The sequence below is a fragment of the Myxocyprinus asiaticus genome, chromosome 8 (genome assembly GCF_019703515.2).
Source record: "Myxocyprinus asiaticus isolate MX2 ecotype Aquarium Trade chromosome 8, UBuf_Myxa_2, whole genome shotgun sequence".
Classification (NCBI taxonomy): Eukaryota; Metazoa; Chordata; class Actinopteri; order Cypriniformes; family Catostomidae; genus Myxocyprinus; species Myxocyprinus asiaticus.
Window position 1 is genome coordinate 45,272,292 of NC_059351.1, and position 21,259 is coordinate 45,293,550.

General features: G+C 38.4%; 1 protein-coding gene across 1 annotated transcript; it reads left to right on the plus strand.

Annotated features, from left to right (window-relative positions):
• The first annotated feature begins 4,916 nt into the window (after positions 1 to 4,916).
• On the plus strand, positions 4,917 to 19,910 carry LOC127444785 (transmembrane protease serine 3). The gene is made up of 13 exons (XM_051704333.1): positions 4,917 to 4,985; positions 5,292 to 5,574; positions 6,822 to 6,944; positions 7,145 to 7,264; positions 7,441 to 7,564; positions 11,798 to 11,926; positions 12,601 to 12,647; positions 13,052 to 13,217; positions 14,559 to 14,728; positions 14,832 to 14,927; positions 15,540 to 15,667; positions 15,785 to 15,934; positions 19,728 to 19,910. Exons 1-13 carry the CDS (start codon positions 4,917 to 4,919, stop codon positions 19,791 to 19,793), a joined length of 1,671 nt encoding a protein of 556 aa, XP_051560293.1. The 3' UTR covers positions 19,794 to 19,910.
• Positions 19,911 to 21,259: the final 1,349 nt, after the last annotated feature.

Genomic DNA, 21,259 nt, shown 5'->3' on the forward strand with positions numbered 1-21,259 from the left:
CTGACTCATATGCACAGCCTCTGGTTGGGATTCAACTATTTTTGGAAAGGTGGACAGTTAGCTTTGGGCTTCAGAAACAGTTCTTCTTGTTATCTTTGGTCTGTAGCCTATGTACCTGACTGTAATGTCTAAAACTGAAGAGGTCAGAGCAGTTTGTCTGACTCCATGCCTTCGTGAAGCATATACACTGGTGGCCAATCATTTGCTATAATGTACAGATTTTGCTGTTTTGGAAGGAAATTGGTACTTTAATTCACCAAAGTGGCATTCAGCTGATTCAAGTATAGTCAGGACATTACTGATGTAAAAAACAGCACCATCACTATTTGAAAAAAGTCATTTTTGATCAAATCTAGACAGGTCCCATTTCCAGCAGCCATCACTCCAACACCTTATCCTTGAGTAATTATGCTAAACTGCTAATTTGGTACTAAAAAAATCACTTGCCATTATATCAAACACAGCTGAAAGCTATTTGATTCGTTAAATGAAGCTTAACATTGTGTTTGTTTTTGAGTTGCCACAGTATGCAATAGACTGGCATGTCTTAAGGTCAATATTAGGTCAAAAATGGAAAAAAAGAAACAGCTTTCTCTAGAAACTCGTCAGTCAATCATTGTTTTGAGGAATGAAGGCTATACAATGCTTGAAATTGCCAAAAAACTGAAGATTTCATACAAAGGTATACACTACAGTCTTCAAAGACAAAGGACAATGGGCTCTAACAAGGACAGAAAGAGATGTGGAAGGCCAGATGTACAACTAAACATGAGGATAAGTACATCAGAGTCTCTAGTTTGAGAAATAGACGCCTCACATGTCCTCAGCTGACAGCTTCATTGAATTCTACCCGCTCAACACCAGTTTCATGTACAACAGTAAAGAGAAGACTCAGGGGTGCAGGCCTTATGGGAAGAATTGCAAAGAAAAGCCACTTTTGAAACAGAAAAACAAAAAGAAAGGTTAGAGTGGGCAAAGAAACACAGACATTGGACAACAGATAATTGTAAAAGTGTGTTATGGATCTTAACCCCATTGAGCTTTTGTGGGATCAGCTAGACTGTAAGGTGTGTGAGAAGTGCCCGACAAGACAGCCACATCTATGGCAAGTGTTACAGGAAGTGTGGGGTGAAATGTCACTCGAGTATCTGGACAAACTGAGAGCTAGAATGCCAAGGATCTGCAAAGCTTTCATTGCTGCACGTGGAGGATGTTTTAATGAAAACTCATTGAAGTAGTTTAAGAAGTTCTGAATATTTTTTTTCAAATTGTAATAGTAATTTTTCACGTTATTAATGTCTTGACTATACATTGTGATCAGTTGAATGCCACTTTGGTGAATAAAAGTACCAATTTCTTTCCAGAAGAGCAAAATCTGTACATTATTCCAAACTTTTGGCCGCCAGTGTAGATATTACAGACTTTATAGAAATATAATTACAACATACTAACCCTACCCATAAAACATTTAGTATTTTTAGTAGAAAAACATAAGAATTTGAGTGTTATAATGTTTTTAGAATAATAATAAAAATTAAAAAAACATTAGAATAGTCATCTTTAGAATGTAAGAATGTTTTTGAAAAAAACATTAACATAATTAGAATGTAAGAATGTTTGCATTTAAAAAAAAGTTTGAATTCGAATGTTAGAATGTTTTTTTAGAATAAACCCGTTAGAGTTGTCAGAATGTTAGAATAGTCATCTTTAGAATGTTACATAGAATATTTTGAATAGCTTTGTTTAGATTTTATTTGTATTTTATAAAAGCATTAAAAAATGTTAGAATGTAGCATAGCAATGTTTCAAATGCTAGATTGCATTTTAGAATAGGTGTATGCAAAAGATGATTCACTATAGTTATGAACCATGTGTGATCCCTGTAAAGATATCTGCTCAAGAATGTTTTTTTTATTTTTTTATTTATTTATTTATTTTTTTCAGATGCTTCTGGGCAGATGTTTTAGTAAATATGTGCCCAGACATACAGTATGGTAGAAGCACACAAACATAAAGTGTCTGCAGAAATGATGAGGTAATCAGTACTACAGTATGTATATTTAGTTTGTATATAAAGAGGGCTAAGATAGTTGTCATGTCTCTAATTTCATGAGAGGTGAATAATGTGTTCTTGATGTTACATTAACAGACCGGTAGTTGTGCCTACACCCCATTAGTATTCCTTAACTTTCTCTTATGAATAGTGTAACACACACACACACACACACAAAAGGTAAAATTGCAAAAAGTATATTTCTTATAATTGTTTAAGTACTAAAAGTGTATAGGGCCATTAGAGACCCTAGGTATGTAACAGTGCCGCTTTCTGTGTGTAAGTCATATTTTATGATTATTTCATATCTATATAAATTCAGTGTCACATGATATCTATTTCTTTATTTCTTTCATTTTGTTTGTTATTAAATATTTATGGGGGTATTTTCAGATTTTCTTCCAGTCTCAGTGTTGTTTTTCTATATACATCATGCTGCTGAGTCAAACGCATTTCAGATTATCCTGTAGTCGTGACTGCACGCAGGAGGGGGAGGAACGGATTACAAACGCACAAAAAAACGGTTCCGTTATCACACAAGCATTTGAGTCATCGCTGCCACAGAGCTCACTTCACCCGAAACAATTGAGAAGCCGCTGACTCATGAACAGCTGCCTATCTCTCGAACAATGATGAGTCATGCAGATGCAGAGACGTGACGCATTAAAGCACTTCAGTGACGTCTGCTGGTGAAACGGCGTCATTACATGCATATGTGCTGGGACCATATACATAAAGGGAAGCTGTTCTGCATATACACACATGTTGGTGGTGTATACCGTCACAGAAACCCGTTAATATCATTATCAGTAGATTTAAAGAATAATTTGGCCAATTTATGAACCTTTCAAACTGTGAGGACCACCAAATGTCCTCTCAAGATGCCCTATGACTACCTGAAGGCCTATACACACAAACACGTTTACTAAGGAATCTAAAAGGGGACACACTATAGATTATGATATGAAGCTAATTACTACAGACTAACTTAAACCCCTAAACAAAAACATTTCACATTTTTGGAAATTAAAAAGAAGAAGCTTTTATTTATGAGTTGATGTTCCGATTAAGGATGTTCCTAAATGTCTGTAAAGGTAGGTTTTTCCAAGTTTAGCTCACTTTTGGGGACAATACTGTCCACAAACTAAAGCTAAGCACACACACACACACACACACACACACACACACACACCAGGACACCAGATATAGCTCTTAGAGCATGATGGAAAACTAAAAGAGGATCAAAACACAAAGGTTCTCAGTAACAGACTAATGTAATGATACTCTCTTTGACACACTGAGACAGTTGTCCCCCATGTGATTAATAGTTTGAACAAATCCAGCAGCTATTCCTCCATATAAAAGACTGTTAACAAGTTAACAACAACAACATTTTTATGACTTTATCATCAGATAATCATTAGGTACGCAGTAAGGTACCCTGGGCTTTTGCATGTGTAAGTCCTTGCATTAATGTGCTGCTGGTTGTGGCAAAAAGACACTACACAAATATTGCATGAACGACTTAAAGGGATAGTTCACACAAAAATGAAAATTCTCATCATTTACTCACCCTCATGACATCCTCATGACCCGTATGACTTTCTTTCTTCTGCAGAACACAAATGAGGATTATCAGAAGAACATCTCAGCTCTGTAGGTCCATACTATGCAAGTGAATGGTGACCAAAACATTGAAGCACGAAAAAGCACATAAAGGCAGCATAAAAGTAATCAATGACTCCAGTGGTTCAATCAATGTTTTCTGAAACTATCTAATCGATTTTGGGTGAGAACAGACCAAAATATAGCTCTTTTTTCACTGTACATCTTGCCATTGAAGTCTCTAGGCACGATCATGATTTCAAGTTCGATTACACTTCCTAGTGTTTGATGCATGCACAGAGTGCTAGATGGCATTAGGAAATATAATCGAGCCTGAAATCATGATCGCCAAAGAGACAGCTGATGTCAAGATGACCAGTGAAAAAGGAGCTGTATTTTGGTCTGTTCTCACCCAAAACCGATTGGATCGCTTCAGAAGACATTGATTGAACCACTGGAGTCACATGGATTACTTCTATGCTGCATTTATGTGCTTTTTGGAGCTTAAAATTTTTGGTCACCATTCACTTGCATATGGACCTACAGAGCTGAGATAGTCTTCTAAAAATATTCATTTGGGTTCTGCAGAAGAAAGTCATACATTTCTGGGATGGCATGAGGAGAAATGACGAGATAATTTTTTTTTCGGTGAGCTATTCTTTTAATCATACTCTCTGATTTTAATTTGGATTTAAAAGCTAATCTAGAAACTTCCAAGGTCCTTAATGAAATGACTACTGGTGCTGAACCTAGTGAACAATTAGGGAACAGCTCAAAGACTGATGACCTTTTTGTGCTTGGTATCCTCCTGCTCCTGTGTGACCCCTTGCAGTGTAACTGGACCTGAGAAGCGGAGACCGTCCAGCATTACCTGATCCACAGCTGTAGTGACACAACAAAACGCTGCTGCACACCTGCTCAGGTGTCATTTTGTGCTCAAGAACAGGTGTGGCAGAGAGGGAGAGAAAGGAGGAACAAGAATTAGATAAAAGTCACTGAGAAGGACAGTTGTATAGCTTTCCACTTAGTCTTTCACAGGCAGTTAGGAACAAGTTTAGTTGGCATAACTGGAGGCACTGGAAATATATAACTCTGGATTCATCAGTTTTTTATTCTTCCAGTCAAGGATTAAACAGACAGAGTGGAATCCCGTTCATGACGCCATTTTTTGGCTTCTTAAGTGGTCGGTGTCACTGTCATCTCACATTTGACTCATTCATCCAAGATGGAGAGAAGATGAGACGATGAAAGGAGAGTCATGACTTCTTCCCAGACAGCAGGAGAGACAGAGCGGCCAGTTTCAGAGGGAGGAAGCCCAGAGGAGAGGGTAAGGAAGCATGAAGAACGGTATTTCATGTCAGAGTGCTAGCTGGTGTCCTTGTGTCTATGGCTTGTCTGTGGCTTAAGTTTGAGACACTTTTAAATCATATGAGGTAATAGATGGAGTTTGACAAAGTTGTTCTATTTTTTACATCATTTGCCACACCTTGATAATCCCTTTCTCTTTCACTCGCTGTCCTGCTCTCATTTTATGTCTGTCTATCCATCATTCTCTTTCTCTCTCTCTCTCTCTCACACACACACACACACACACACACACACACACACACACACACACACACACATTCAGGAGGATCCAGTAGAAGATGGCACTGAATCTGGTGCTCTTGAGGTGGTCTCTGTAACAGATGAGGACCTTCCTGTTGTTGAGACCCCCACCACCTTCAACGTGAGCTCCTTTAGCAGTCAAAACAGTCATTTCATTCACTTCAATGGCCCGGACATGCAGGACCCCCATGTGCCTGTTGAGTTGCCCACTGAGGTGTCCGCCTCACTGCCTGTGTATAAAACACTTAACATTCAAATCCCACCCAGCCCAGGTGTGCCCATCATCAAGGTCCAGCCCTTTTTTGATGGTAAGCAGACTTGGAACAATTTCACTGAATACTAATCACTTATGGTAAACTATTGTCTTCTTTTATTTATGTTGTTTTCCATATATACCACATGATAAAAAAAATATAGACAGAAAAATATGCGTAAGTATGGAGCTACTTAGAGGAAAGGGCAGATTGTTTAATTTTTTTAATTTACATTCACTCGCAATAGTTTTAAGTTCTCTCTGAAAAAGTTTTGCATTCTCTCACAATAAGTTTTGCATTCCTTTGAAATTATATTGGATTTCTTTCCTTCACAAATAGCTTTACCCATCCCTTAAGGAAATTAACCATATATACTATATGTATATAGTACATATATACTACAGTAACCATATTTGTACTAAAAACATAGTAATAATATTCCATTACAAAAAGTATACGGCAACGAAGACCCCTTACAATTTGCAGCTCAAGACCTGCATAATGGATGACTGGGGTAAAATTCCACTTTCTAAACTTAGCAAACTTGTGTCTTCAGTGCCTAAATGCTTAATAAGTGTTATTAGAAGAAATGGTGATGTTTCACAGTGGTAAACTCTTGACTGTCCCAACTTTTTTGGAGTGTGTTGCAATCATCTGATTTGAAATTACTGTACATTTAAAAAAACATCATATGTTTTGGCAAGAAAAATACTGAGACAGTTCCATGGTGCAGTGATGGTATCTAATGGTATACCATGGTACATTGATATACAGTATAACATGGTACTGAATGATTACCATATTCACGTACAATGATATTTACATGACACTCATGAAACAGATTCTGAATGCTGATTGGTCAATTCAGCATTCTAGCTGGAAAGATGACAATTAATGACTTAAAATGGCATTTTTATGTAAATTTGTGTTTTCTTTATGTAGTTACCATTTTATATAAGGCATATCTTACTGCTTAAAAATATAATAGTGCTACAAGTGTACCACAGTCCAAACAACTGTAGTGGTACCATGGTACTTTTTGGCAGTGAAGTCAAATCCAGCATTTCAAGAAATGCTTTGATAGTTGTATTAGTGGTGCTCTGTCACTTTGTGCAAGTAAAATTAGATTGTACAAGTCTCAGCACAGCTATAGCCTGTGCTTGCTTACACATTTGATTACACAGGGGTTAGAGGACAACTACTTGAGGTGTTGACTCTGATCTAATCAGTCTTACACTGCTGCCAGCACTGGCCTTTTAGCAGGCTGATGTCATTCACCCACTTCTCTCTGTCTCTCTTAGGAGAAGACCTTTCAGACTTCAAGTCTTTCTGTTGGCCGTACATATCTCGCAGATTGCTGGTGCTGCTCATTAGCTTAGGTTTGATAATAGCTCTGACTCTGGCTCTAGGAATTGGTTTAGGAGGTGAGTGTGTTTGTGTGTGTGAAGGTAAGTGTGTTAGTGTCCTTCTTAGCTATTGAAACTCATCTTGAGCATTGGTAATTGTAAATGTTTAATGAGCTCTACCCTGTTCTATGACTCACTTTGGTCACTCTGGTAACAGATGGTTGTTTTAAGTTCAGTGATGTGTCTGTGTGTCTGTGACTGTCTGTTTTTCTCTATAGTGGGTCTGGAGAGTTGTTCAGGAAAGTTCCGCTGTGTGTTATCAGTTCGGTGTATCAGCGTAGCTGCTGTATGTGATGGAGTTCAGGACTGTGGAGACGGAGAAGATGAACTCAACTGTGGTGGGTCGAGACTCTCAGTCTCTTGCAGTCTATATGGATAATATCCAATCAAGTTTCCACACATTTTATACTTTCCAGCATAAGCATCATAACCTGACCCTAGAACTGCTGCTCTTTGCAAACAACAAACTGACAAACTTTGTTAACCCAAAACACTGTCTTTGTCTCTCTCTCAGTGCGTGTGAGTGGAAAGAGCTCAGTGCTTCAAGTGTACAACAGGGGTTTATGGAGGACTGTGTGTTTTGAAGATTGGAATACCAACCTGAGCTCCTTAGCCTGCAGACAACTGGGATACAACAGGTACAAAGAAATACTACAGTATGTGCTATGTTGAGTCTCTCTGATTTCAGTGGGTGAGTTTCAGATAGATTCCACCTCTGGGACATGTCAACATATCTAAAAAGTTGAACACCATAAAAACAGAAGCTGTTGGCCCTGTTGCAATTGGCATAGTTAATGTGAACTTGCGGTCTCCACTCAAATGAAGACTGTAGGGCGCCCCATTTGCACGTACACTCTTTTCCGAGCCCACACTGGTGTGGACTTTACAGCGGACAACCACTTGTCAATGTATACGGCAATATGTCATAATGAGAATGTTTGTATGCACTCCAATAGGTTGATAATGACCAAAGATCAGCTTATTGAAAAAATCTTACAATGCAAGAAAACCGTGTTTACATAAGATTTACAATCATCAGGTTATTCTCTGGATTGACATACGTAAAAGAAGTCATGTGTGCAACACTTGCGCACACTGGATTAGATGGTAAGAACGCCGGTAAAGCCATGCAACGCAATGAGCAAAACTCTACATGTACCAATCATTTTTTACGTAAACTGTTTATGACGTTTACATGACCTTACACGTTGCCGGCTTATTAAGCATAATCAGTGTAATGGTGCATTCAAGTCATGTCGGAATTACCGTAATTACGAGATTTCGACTTGTAAGATGCGTTCACGTCTTTGTAGAACTCGTAATTACAAGCAGTAATTCTGGAATTCTATAAAACCTCCGACTTGACATTCATGACGTCATGTATAAAGAGCCAATATGGCAGCGGCCTCAAAAGTTAAAGGTAGTGAACACATATTTCTGTTTGATGTGCCATTTTATTATGGCATTGATTCCTGGAGCAATTTTTTCATTAACATACAGAGTTGAATTAATTAATTAATTAATAGTTATCAACAACAAATCCATTTTGCTGTTATTAGTCTTGCTGTAGAAACAAATAACTTATGAGGTCTAAAGATGTGAATAGCTCAGAGTAAAACGGTAGAATCTACAAGTTGCCATTGTATAATTAAAGTATTTCCGACAAGACATGAACTCACCATGAGAAGTAAATTCGCTCATTGCATCAATGCTGTGCATGTATGCTATTTAAGGAAGATGAATTAACTCAGATTTATGCTGATACTCTCCTTGAGTGTGTGTGTGCATGTATATTTTCTTGCACAGTGTGGGAGCTTAGAATAATAATGTTTCTCTGTTCCTGGTGGCCTCGTTACCTGCATAGTTAATCCAATTAAAATCAGTCTGCCATTAAATGAAAGAAAGAATAATCGTTATTGCAAACACTTTCACCAGAAATAGGTCAAGATTTAACATCTATATTCTTTTGTTTATCCTTTAATTTTAGAGCTTTGTTCTCATAAGGTCTGAATGTGTTTGACATCACTGTTTGCCATTACTACGTCATATATTTTGGCGATTTACAATAACTAGTTGATAGTTATTGTAAGTGCAGTGTATAAAGTGAAGTTTGTTCCCATCTATTGTGGACAGCAAGTCAAATCTGTTTACTTTATATGGGCATGTAACTATCGTTTTCAGGCCCGTGCAGTGGGGGTGGCTCTAGGGGCTTGAAGTCCTGCCCTTTTAATGAGGTGCTCCTCCAATGGAGCAGTGGCATAGCAAATGCCACCCAAAATGAAAGCTTTCACACCCAAATGAAATGACCTTTTTATGCGTAATAATAGTATCTAAGGGTGTAAAAATGCATCAATATTATGCTGCAATTTTGATGCATTGATTACGAAATTTAATAATCAACAAAGCCGTCTTAGATTACATGCGAACTCTCGCAACAGACGCGGGGTGCGTGACTGAGGAAACAAACGCGCACTTTTAATTAAGAAAGTTTAGTGTGGTTTTCTGCCACATTATTCATAATTGTGCACATCTATTTAAGCCAAATAATTTAATTGTTGTTCTCTTCTTCCCCAATTAAGATATATAGTATTATGCATATTATGGAATTTTTGGAGAGTACACTTGGAAAGGTGATACTGTACTGCACCTCTACTTACGAGCATTATTTGACCTAAACGTGTTACACACCATTACGTTTTCTTTATTTATTATGAACCAAGCCTCCCTGTACTTCATAAATGCAAAAATGGTTTGGAAAAGATTTTGAATCTTCTTACAGTTGTGCATTCTTCTGTTCAACACAATTCATTACGCATTTATTTCTTAGCCACAATTATGTTTTTGAACCAGTGAATTTACCCTAAACCCAGGTGGGGGTTTTTTGTGTCGGTTTTCCTGTAAAGTGCAATTCATCCAACCGTTTCTATTTTCATCTTTAGCATATTTTAAAAAAAGAATTATGAATACAAAATAATTTTATCAAATTGTATGACTAATTATTAAGCCTAATATTTTGATACATTACCAAGCCTACCTACTCCATTGATAAAAGTGTCTAAAATGTGTTTAGTTAAGCATTAAAACGTAACACAGAGATAAAAAATATTATAGCGGAAAATAAATTAAGGTCGCCCACGCGCACCCATCGGACGGAGAAAGACGTCCAGCTAGTGCTTGTTTAAATACACCAACAATTAAAAATAGCGCAAATGGGAGGCCTGGGTAGCTCACAAATTAAAGACTCTGACTACCACCCCTGGAGTCACGAGTTCGAATCCAGGGCGTGCTGAGTGACTCCAGCCAGGTCTCCTAAGCAACCAAATTGGCCCAGTTGCTAGGGAGGGTTGAGTCACATGGGGTAACCTCCTCGTGGTCGCTATAATGTGGTTCGCTCTCGGTGGGGAACGTGGTGAGTTGTGTGTGGATGCCGCGGAGAACAGCGTGAAGTCTCCACATGCGCTATGTCTCCGCGGTAATGCGCTCAACAAGCCACGTGATAAGAAGCGTGGGTTGATGGTCTCAGACACAGAGGCAACTGAGATTCGTCCTCTGCCACCCGGATTGAGGTGAGTCACTACGCCACCACGAGGACTTAGAGCGCATTGGGAATTGGGCATTCCAAATTGGGGAGAAAAAGGGGAGAAAATCTGAAAAAAATAATAATAAAGAAAATAGCACAAATGGGCAGCTGAATGAAACTGAATGGCATCTCCGTTTCCGAGTTATAACATGACACCTTGTCTTTTAAATTGGCACAATAAACATGACAACAGTCAAAGATGTCTGTCTAATGCAAGTTATATGCTAAAAAAAAAACCTTCAAAATAGTTCAGATGGGTCCCCTTTGGTGTTCAAGAGTAGTTGGTCAGGGGGGACCTGGGTAGCTCAGCAAGTAAAGACACTGACTACCACACCTGGAGTCGCAAGTTCGAATTCAGGGTGTGCTGAGTGACTCCAGTCAGGCTTCCTAAGCAACCAACTGGCCTGATTGCTAGGGTGGGTAGAGTCATGTTGGCTTAACCTCCTCGTGGTCGCTATAATTTGGTTCTCACTCTCGGTGGGGTGCGTAGTGTGTTGTGTGTGGATGCCATGGAGAATAGCGTGAAGCCTCCACACACGCTATGTCTGCGTGGTAACACGCTCAACAAGCCACGTGATAAGATGCACAGATTGACGGTCTCAGACACAGAGACAACTGAGATTCGTCCTCCGCCACCCAGATTGAGGCGTCACTACGCCACCACGAGGACTTAGAGCGCATTGGGAATTGGGCATGCCAAATTGGGGAGAAAATCCCCCCCCCCCAAAAAAAAAGAATAGTTGGTCACACTAGCCCCGTCTCTCTCCCTCTCTGTTTACAATACAAACTGAACACCAGTGGGCAGGGCCAAGGGTGCAGTGATGCATGTTGTGGGGTGTGTAAATACAACTGAGCAATATCTCATGATGTCACGAACACACAGTTTTCAAACAGAGACGTTTCAGAAAGGTGGGAACTATAAATGCTCTTTTTAAGCTGGGGAGGTAGTTTTGAGTTCTGAAATTTACAGTATGTTTTTACAGCTTGTTTCAATTACCTCTTATATGTCTAAATATCAATGAAAATTAGATTTTCCATTTCATGACCCCTTTAAATATTTGAACTTAAATTGTGAGCATTGGCGTATTTTATCTGAATGAGAGGGTACACTGTGCATTTTTATTTATGAGTGTACTTGTAATTATACAGCCAGTTACACTGCAATCAGTGGAAAGCCATTTTCTGATTGTGTGTTCATTAGCGTTTTCAAGTGTTACCCGATTGTTTCTTAATTGCTTCTGAATAGCAAATGGTATTGTTCTTTCATTCCTCTGTCTTGCTCTGATTGTAGCTATGTGAGCTCTAATGCCATTCCTATCACATCCATTGAAGCCATCTTCAAGAACAATCTAATAGCTCTTAACATCAACCAACAAGCCCTTCTAGAAACCTTCAAGATCCACAACACCTCCTTCATCAGGTGAACCTAAACTTACATACCTGCTTGCATAGAACTTTTGAAATGACTCATCTCTGTTGACAATTTGAAACTGAAATCAGCATGATTTGTGGAAACCTTTCGAAATCTAATCAGGGGCGCTTTAGTCTGTGAGTCTATATCAGATCAAGTCTTTTGGGCCAAAAACTGTCCAATAAGATCAGTCCAGTGACTGACACATTACATGGCAGATTGATATCTACCATATCCAAACATTTTGAAGTCTCCCAGTAGACAAACTGGTGTTCAAGAGTCTCTTCTGTATCTGAAAAAGCAGTCGGTACAGAGGGCCGAACTTTCTGTTTCTCTGCCGTGAAGTGGATTAAGACTTACAGTACAATAATTAATTGAGATGTAAGAACGGCTGCCCATTTGGCTGCCCGTTCTTATACTTAGCAGCTAAGATGGTGTTTTAAGCAGACGCTGTCTTTTTACTAATGTGTCTTAAAAAAGAGAGGACATCTCGACTCCTTTCTGAAATAAGGAAAAATAATGGATGATAAATGAGAGAGCTGTGGCACAGTCTGATATGACAGCTAAGATCGATATGCTTAAATAGAGGCATAAAAATGAGGCAGAATGGGAAAACTAACTGTGTGTGCGTGTTACAGACAAAGATATCGATGCCACTAAAAGCTTATTTTCCATCTATACAGAAAGACTCAGTGCAGTTCTGGTACAGTGACTGTTCTCAAATGTATAGGTAAGTGGCTAATGATTTTGTTTCTTTGATAAAATAAACAATAATTACACTGTCTATCAAAGCATACAGTATATTTTGTTCATGACTGTTGTAGGAGTTAATAAAGTTTTCATCCATTTTGATCTTGGCAATGTGTATATGGCATTATTTGATCATTAGTAAGCACTATTAAGTGCTTACAACAAGTGTCACTACAGAACACCATTACAACCATTGTAACCACCTAGAACACCCCATCAACCGAATGTTAATGCACAAAAAACACTCATTACCAACCGCATAGCAGGGTCTTGGCAACCAACCACAACACAATGGCATCAGGACGATGTTTTTGCATGGGCAAGCACCACCATTTTTTTTCCTCCAGAAAATATACAAATCTAGTTTTGTTTGCTGTTGTATAGAGTGTGGTTCCAGGCCAGCTATCAGGAGTCGAATTGTAGGGGGAAATGTTTCAAGCACTGGGCAGGTCCCATGGCAGGTCAGCTTGCATTACCAGAACCAGCATCTCTGTGGAGGATCAATCATCAGTGACCGGTGGATAGTCACTGCTGCTCACTGTGTCTATGGGTAAGTATTATGCATACAAATAATATAACTTCCTTGCTGCAAAAAAATAAATAAAATAAAATAAAAAATATATAAATTTGATAAGGCTGATTTTGCTAGTGAAACCTTTCAAGAAACCTTTCAAACGAGAAACAAGACCTTTCATATTTAACCTAAAATCAATACAAAAAATATGAAATTATATTTTGCATAATGAAAATAAAGCCTACATTTAGAACCATTAAGATTTTTTGTTTTGTGACATTATTTTCGGGACAATTAAGCACATTTTACAAACCAATTCTCATTACCGTAACGCATCTGGATATTTTATTTCTACTATTCCCTTTGTTTTCAATGATGATTCTCATTAACGTAACAGTCATTTGAATTACAGAAGAAAAAAAAACTTTAAAAAAAACTGTTGTACATTAACTTTTTAATTAAAATCATCTTAAATGTAATGCAGTACCAAGGGAGGCCAACTATGATGTATAAATACTTAATATGAATAATAGATCATTTTTTTCCCCGCATTACGTTTATGAAAATTAGGGGGGTAAAATGTGCATAACTGTCATGAAAATGTCACAATGTAAAAAATCTTAATGGTCCTAAAACTTTTTGATTATGGAGTAAAATAGGACCAGGAGATTTTATCTACTGGTTTCGTGAAAATCACCCACAGGCTGGTTTATGCTAGTCTTGTGCTGATCCATACTGGTATATGCTGGTCTAGTGCTGGTCCAGGCTAGTTTATGTTTGTCTTGTGCTGGTTCAGGCCACTTTATGCTGGTGCTCATTAAGACTGGTTTAAGATGGTCCAGTGCTCATTAAAATTGGTTTATGCTGGTCTGGTTCTGATCAAATCTGATTTAAACTGGTCTGGTTCTAATAAATACTGGTTTCTGCTGGCCTGATGCTGATCAAGACTGATTTAAAATGGTCTGGTTTGGCTCCCGGCTGGTTTGTGCTGGTCTGTGATGGTCCAGTGCTAATCAAGACCGGTTCATGCTGGTCTTGATCCAATCCAGGCAGGTTTATGCTGGTCTTATGATCATCAAGACTGGCTTATGCTGGTCTGGTGCTGAACAAGTCTGGTTTATGATAGTCTGGTACTGCTCCAGGCTGGTTTATACTGGTCTGATGCTGATCCAGGCTGGTTTATGCTGGTCTGATATTTATCCAGACTTGTTTGGTCTTGTCCTTCTACAGCTGGTGGACTGGCATTGCCATGTTGTTTACCAGCAAAACTTTATAATCACAGCACACCTAATCCACAACAACCTTATACATCCAGATCATATTAACTATGTGCATCTTACATAAGCAGTCTTTTCATCTTTCTCTTTTTGTTTGAAGTTTCGCTCAGCCAATGTTATGGTCAGTGCATGCTGGGGTTATAGATCAGCCAGTGAGTGGATCTGAAGCTCTTTCTGTGGAGGAAATCATCTACCATACTAGCTACAAGCCAGAGGGACTCAGCTATGACATAGCATTAATAAAGCTAAAGCTTCCTCTGTCTTTTAACGGTAAGAGTCTGCCTCGTGTTACTGGCTGGAGATATTTCTGAAAATAGATATTTAAATAGGAATATAAGTAAACAAATGCATTCCCCCCCCCCTTCATCCTCAGATCAGGTGGTACCTATCTGTTTGCCCAGTTACGGTGAAAACTTTGAGGCTGGACAGATGTGTTTGATCTCAGGCTGGGGAGCCACACAGGATGGTGGTAAGTGTGTGGACTGTGGGTCATCAGGTGTTCACATTTACGGCACTTAATTTAACCTTCCTATTCTGTTCGATCAATTTTCCCTATGTAATAAAGATGGTTTTGTTTATCTGAGCGATACAAGACTTTTCCTCCACTTGCCATCTGAACACACAAAATGTATCTTACTAGATTCAATAAGTCTATGTGGTCATTCATAGGAAATTAATGTTTTTTTTTGTTTTGTTTTTTTTTTGTCAAAAACTATACATAAATCAGCAACAATGCAGAAAAAAAACCACACAGAAATAAAGGAGTGAGACTATAAAACATGCAGAGTGCAAAACATACACACATAAAAAAAATAAATAAAAAAAAAGGTAACACCTGTACTGTGTCTGATCAAAAATGAACAGGAACAGCAAAGTAAGCAGCCCTACTTGATCAGAATAGGAGAGTTAAATAAGCATTAGTCATCTCTTGACCAGCTGGTGTTCCTACAACAATTCGTTGTGTTTAACAAACCTCACAAATTTTGCAGACGTAAGACAGGCTGAGGTGGATGGTATAGTTTTAAATGTGTGTGTTTTTGGTGATGACTGTTCTGAATGCTCCTGTGTGTATGTTGTGTAGGAGAGGCCAGTGTATCGCTTCACACTGCTCAGGTGCCCTTACTCTCCAGTGGAGAGTGCCGCAGGCCGGGTCTCTCTTCATGGGACATTTGTGCAGGATACCTGGAGGGCGGGGCTGGAACATGTCAGGTATTGTGTTTGCCGTTTGTGTGTGAAGTTGTGTGCAATGGAAGTTGTGTGCTCAGCTGTTGAAACAGGTAAACTTGAACATATTTGTGCGTCACCTCCAATCCTCTGTGCCTGTAGGGGGACAGCGGAGGGCCTCTGGCCTGTCGGGGGTCATTATGGACACTGGTGGGGGCAGCCAGCTGGGCTCAGAGCTGTGGACAGGAGAACAAACCAGGAGTTTACACCAGCATAACACAAGCTCTGATGTGGATTCACCAACAAATGGAGGTAAAAAAAAAAATAGATGAGTCATGTTTGGATGCCATATTCAAGTTGTTAAATCTCTTTTAAATATACATTGAGATGAACCATTTTTAATGTTTTTAAATATTAGTGTAAAACATTTAGTTAAGACAGGGGAAAAGAATAGTTTAATATTTAATCAACAACCCCAGTTCCAAAAAAGTTGGGACAGTATGGAAAATGCTAATAAAAAAAAAAGGAGTGATTTCTAAATTCGATTCACTCAGTGCTATATTGAAAAGCACTACAACAACACATTATTTGATGTTTTACCTTGTGAATTTTATTGCTTTAAAAAAATAAAAATACACATTTCAAATCAGATGATTGCAACTCACTCCAAAAAAGTTGGGACAGTCGAGTGTTTACCACTGAGTAACATCACCATTACTTCTATTAACACGTAATAAGCTTTTGGACACTAAAGGCACAATTTGTAAGTTAACAAGAGGAATTTTCCCTCATTCATCCATTACGGGTCTTCAGCTGCACAATTATATGGGCCTTCATCGCCGTATTGTGTGCTCCATAATGCGCCACACATTCTCAATTGGAGACAGGTCAGGACTGCAGGCAGGCCAATCTAGCATGATTTGGGCTCGGGAATACTTTGGTAAACCTTTATCAATCAACACCATTCACCGCTGTATCCACAGATGCAAATTAAGGCTTTACTATGCAAAGCAGAAGCTATAAATCAACACTGTCCAGGAGCACCATTGAATTCTCTGGGCTCGGTCTCATCTGAGATGGAAAGTAGAACAGTGGAATTGTGTTTTGTGGTCTGACAAGTCCACATTTTAAATAATGTTTTGGAAAAAACTGCCGTTGTGTTCTTCGGGCCAAAGATGAGAAGGACCATCCAAGCTTTTATCAGCGTCAGGTCCAAAAGACAATGACTGTCATGGTATGGGGGTGTGTCAGTGCCCATGGCATGGGTAACTTGCACATCTCTGAGGGCACCATTAATGCAGAAAGTCATGTACAAATTTTGGAGCAAGTAGATCAGCAGTTACAGAAATACTCAAACCAGCCCGCCTGGCAACAAATCATGCCGCAGTCGAAATCACTGAGATTACAATTTTTCCCCCATTCCGATGGTTGATGTGAACATTAACTGAAGCTCCTGACCCGTATCTGTGTAAATTTATGCATTACACTGCTGCCACACGACTGGCTGATTAGATAATCACATGAATAAGTAGGTGTACAGGTCTTCCTAATAAAGTGGTCACTGAGTGCGTTCTGCCATCCAGATGCCGTCTTTTCCAGGGACGTACCTGCATTATTTTTGGCTTTGTCTGAAGTGCAAAAACTACACAACAGCTTCTCATCATGTTTTTCGTTGTTAGAATAGTCAAATCTATCTGTTATTTCTCCCCGTTTTTCTCGTAGGAATGACAGAGTAACAATGGTAATGGGGAATCGATATCCACCAGAGTTCAGCAAGGCGTGTTGTGATTGGTGGATTAAAAGCTCGGTGTGATTGGCTAAAAAGGACTTACTAAAAAACACAATTTGTGAATCGAAATCTGGCAGGAAAGTCTCAAAATAGCCACACAAATCCAAAGCGATCCACATTTGACGATTTGCAAATGCAGATTCAACGATCCATAAATAAATTTAACAACATTCATAAATGTTTTGAAGCAAATGAATCCAGAAACTTGATAGATACGTATTTGTAAAAACTTTTTCAATTTATTGAAGTGAGAAGTGTTTGTCTGGGCAATTGGGAAAATATTTGTGCTCATTCATGTATTTCTGAATTGTATTTTGGATTTATTAATCAGATTTTGTGAATGTGAATTGTGCTGTGCATTTCTGAACTATATTTTGTAAATATATTCTTTTAGAAATAATTCTGGCTCCATAAACATACTTGTGTCTTCAGTGCCTAAACACTAAATAAGTGTTATTAGAAGAAATAGTGATTTTACACAGTGGTAAATCTCCACCAATTTTTGGAGCGTGCTGCAATCATGTGATTTGAAATAAGTGAATATTTTGAATTCACAATGTAAAACATACAATAACCTGTTGTTGTAGTGCTTTCAATATAGCATAAGGTGAACAGAATATCCAAATCACTCTTTTTGTCTTTACTAGCATTTTCCATCCGTAGTAACTTTTTTGGAATTGGGGTTGTAATTCTAAAGCAAGCATTCACACAAATACTTAGCAAACTACCAAAACCTATTATTCATCGCTGAATATCTGAAAGGAAATGATATCAGGCTCTCACACAGTCACAAATATGAAGACAGTAAATATTCTGCTATCGAAATGGGGGAAGGTCTAACCTCTGCAAATACAAGATAAAGAACATCTTTGGACGGATGCACTCGAAAGCTTACACAAAAACACAAGAATTAGGCCAATGGGTAACTGTACACACACTTTGCTTATGAATTAATAAGTGACCGCAGGCCTCAGAGTGAGGATAGGAGATTGGAGAGCATTGTTCATTTACAAGATGGCGGCTAAATGTTGTATTCGTATCCCCCTCTCCTTATGGCATTCTTGGATTCGGATTTATTCCTCCAGTGACTCTGTTTCCTAGCTGTCTTGGCTGATCATTGATAAGAGTTTGTTTGAGTGCATGAGCTGATATATAACTGACATGGACCGTCCTTGACCTTTAAATTGGCTTTTGAAATATTCGAGACCTCTAGTGGCAATTGTGATACACTGCACGTTCTCCTCAACCGAACATACCGTGAAAGTGATAGTTCGCACGATAATGAAAAGTCTGTCATCATTTTTGCTCACCTTGATGTCGTTCCAAACTCCTATTACTTTTTTTCCCCTATTGAAAACAAAAAGAGATTTTTGAAAGAACTGACGAGGTCGTTTTTTTCATACGCTGACTGAAGCTTTTAAACAGGGGCGTAGATTCCAGGGGGGATGGGGTTGAGGTAACCCCCCAATAATGCAAGTACAACGCCCCCAATATTTATACCATGATCAATGGAACCATGTAAATGCTTCATGCTGCAACCCTTGCTTTCAAAGGATGCAAACATGACGTAAAAGTAGTCGCAAGCGACTCTTACAGTATATTCCAAGCATTCCAAAACCGTACAGTAGTGTTGTGTGAGGAACAGACTGTTAACCGTCGATGTCGGATCACTAAATCAGTCCCTGCATCCGAAATCGCGTACTGTCAGACAGGGGCGTTGGACCAGGGGTAATGGTGGACCTGAGTAACAGCGGCTCTCACTGGAGGTGGCCAGCAGAAAGGCAATATTAATTTCCCATGATTTTATCAGGAACATTTTATATATACAGTAGTAATAACATTTTAATAGCAGGAATAAAACAGCGAAAGAGTCTACTTGTCAAAGTATCTACAGAAATAAAGCCGAAATCGAACATTCAAAAGAGAAAAGAGTGGAGAAAGAGCAAGATCAAGAGGTAGCAGACAATGTAAACAAGGTCCAAAATTAACACTCGCCACGCACTAAATGCAAAATTAAAAATTGCCTTTGGCAAATAAATAAAAAGGAAATATTCACCAGTTGGCTGGTAACATTATGAGCAAGTGCATTCATTTCATGCTTTACATTGACCAGTGAAAGCAATAATCGAACACTTGCTAAATAAAGTGACATGCACAATTCAAATCGAACTGTTTATTAAAGGAAACATCTGCCGCTACTTTTGGATCTATAAAAATATTTTACCTCGGTGTAGAATTTACCATCAAAAGTTTAGGATGTCCAGAACTCCATGAGAAAATGCTAATCTAGATTCTCTTTTATGTTTTTATTATTAGAAAGCAGAAGATCAAAGTCAGTGGGGATCTCATGGTGGACGAGCTCCTGCTGAATCATGGATCTGATAAACTGAAAGAATTTGTAAAGTTTGGCACGACCTAGTAGCCAAATTGTGGCTTTTGAAAGATATTTATGTCATATAGTGATGTGTGTTACAGTCATATTCAGAGACACTGATAAAAATATTCACAGTTGACAATTTCTTTGTCATTTATTGCACTATTAATTTATTTGTGACCAAATTCATCATTTAATTTGTCATTGCATATTTACCACTGGCTTTATGCATGCATATCCGAGCATTTCAGTGTATATTTTTGTATTGAAGGCCAACAATTGTACACACACTTAAGATGTATCAAATGTATTTATGTAGAGATTTATGTCATATAATACTGAAGTTCTTGAGTCTCTATTCTGCTCCTCCAAAATTTCCATATTTTTACCTTTGTCTGAAGTGCAGAAAACTACACAACAGCTTCTCATCATGTTTTTCGTTGTTACAATAGTCAGATCTATCTGTTATTTCTCCCCGTTTTTCTCGTAGAAATGACTAACAACTTTCAGTTTTTGTATTGAATACACAAAACGTTACTCAGAAATGAATAATGATCTTAAAGAGCACGTATTATGGTTTTTAAATGTGCCTAATTTTGTTTTAAAGGTCTCATACAATAGATTTACATGCATCCAAGGTCAAAAAACACTTTAATTTGCTCATAATTTAAATTGCTGCATTACCTTTTTTTTTTCCCAGTGTCAAAAACAACTCGTTCAATGATCCATTCCAAAGGATTCATTCTAAACTCCTCCTTTCAGAGAGCCTACTCTGCTCTGATTGGTCAGATGTCCCAGTCTGTTGTGATTGGTCTACCACTTAGTGTAATGTTTGAGGGCGGGTCAAAGCTGTTCGCGAGCAGTCATTGAAGACCAGAGGCGGGTTTTTTGTTACCAAATTATGTAGGTTAGTACAGGAAGTAAGTCTGAAATTACTAACGACTCGTTTCAGGTGTTCAGAATCGGTTCTTTCTTTTGGGAGTCAATAACTCCATTTGTCGTGCACTTTGATTTTTGAAACTTTGCAGACTTTTTTACATTCACAAACAGCTATATAACACACTACATGAAAGGTAATATTTGAAAAACCATAATAGGTGCTCTTTAAAAAAGTATAACCCAAAATCAGAGAAACAAATACAGTGAAAAACTGATGAAAAATAAAGTTGTTTCCTCTTTTCATGATCTACATTACAATCTGACCCCCAAGACAAATGATTTGTTTGTGCAGCAGAGTCAGTGAAGGTTACACTAAAAATAATCTCTGGCCCCTATCACGAAAGCAGATCATGACCTCTGATGTCATGCAAAAGAACTCAATTTAAATAAAGAAAATCAAGCACAACAAAATGTTCTTCAGGTACGGTGTCCTTTATTACAAAATGAAGAGTTTGAAAGGCAAATGTGTGTGTGTTTGTGTCTGTGTATGTGTGCGTTAGAGAAGCGATTATAGAAGCAAAAGAACAAAATGCTC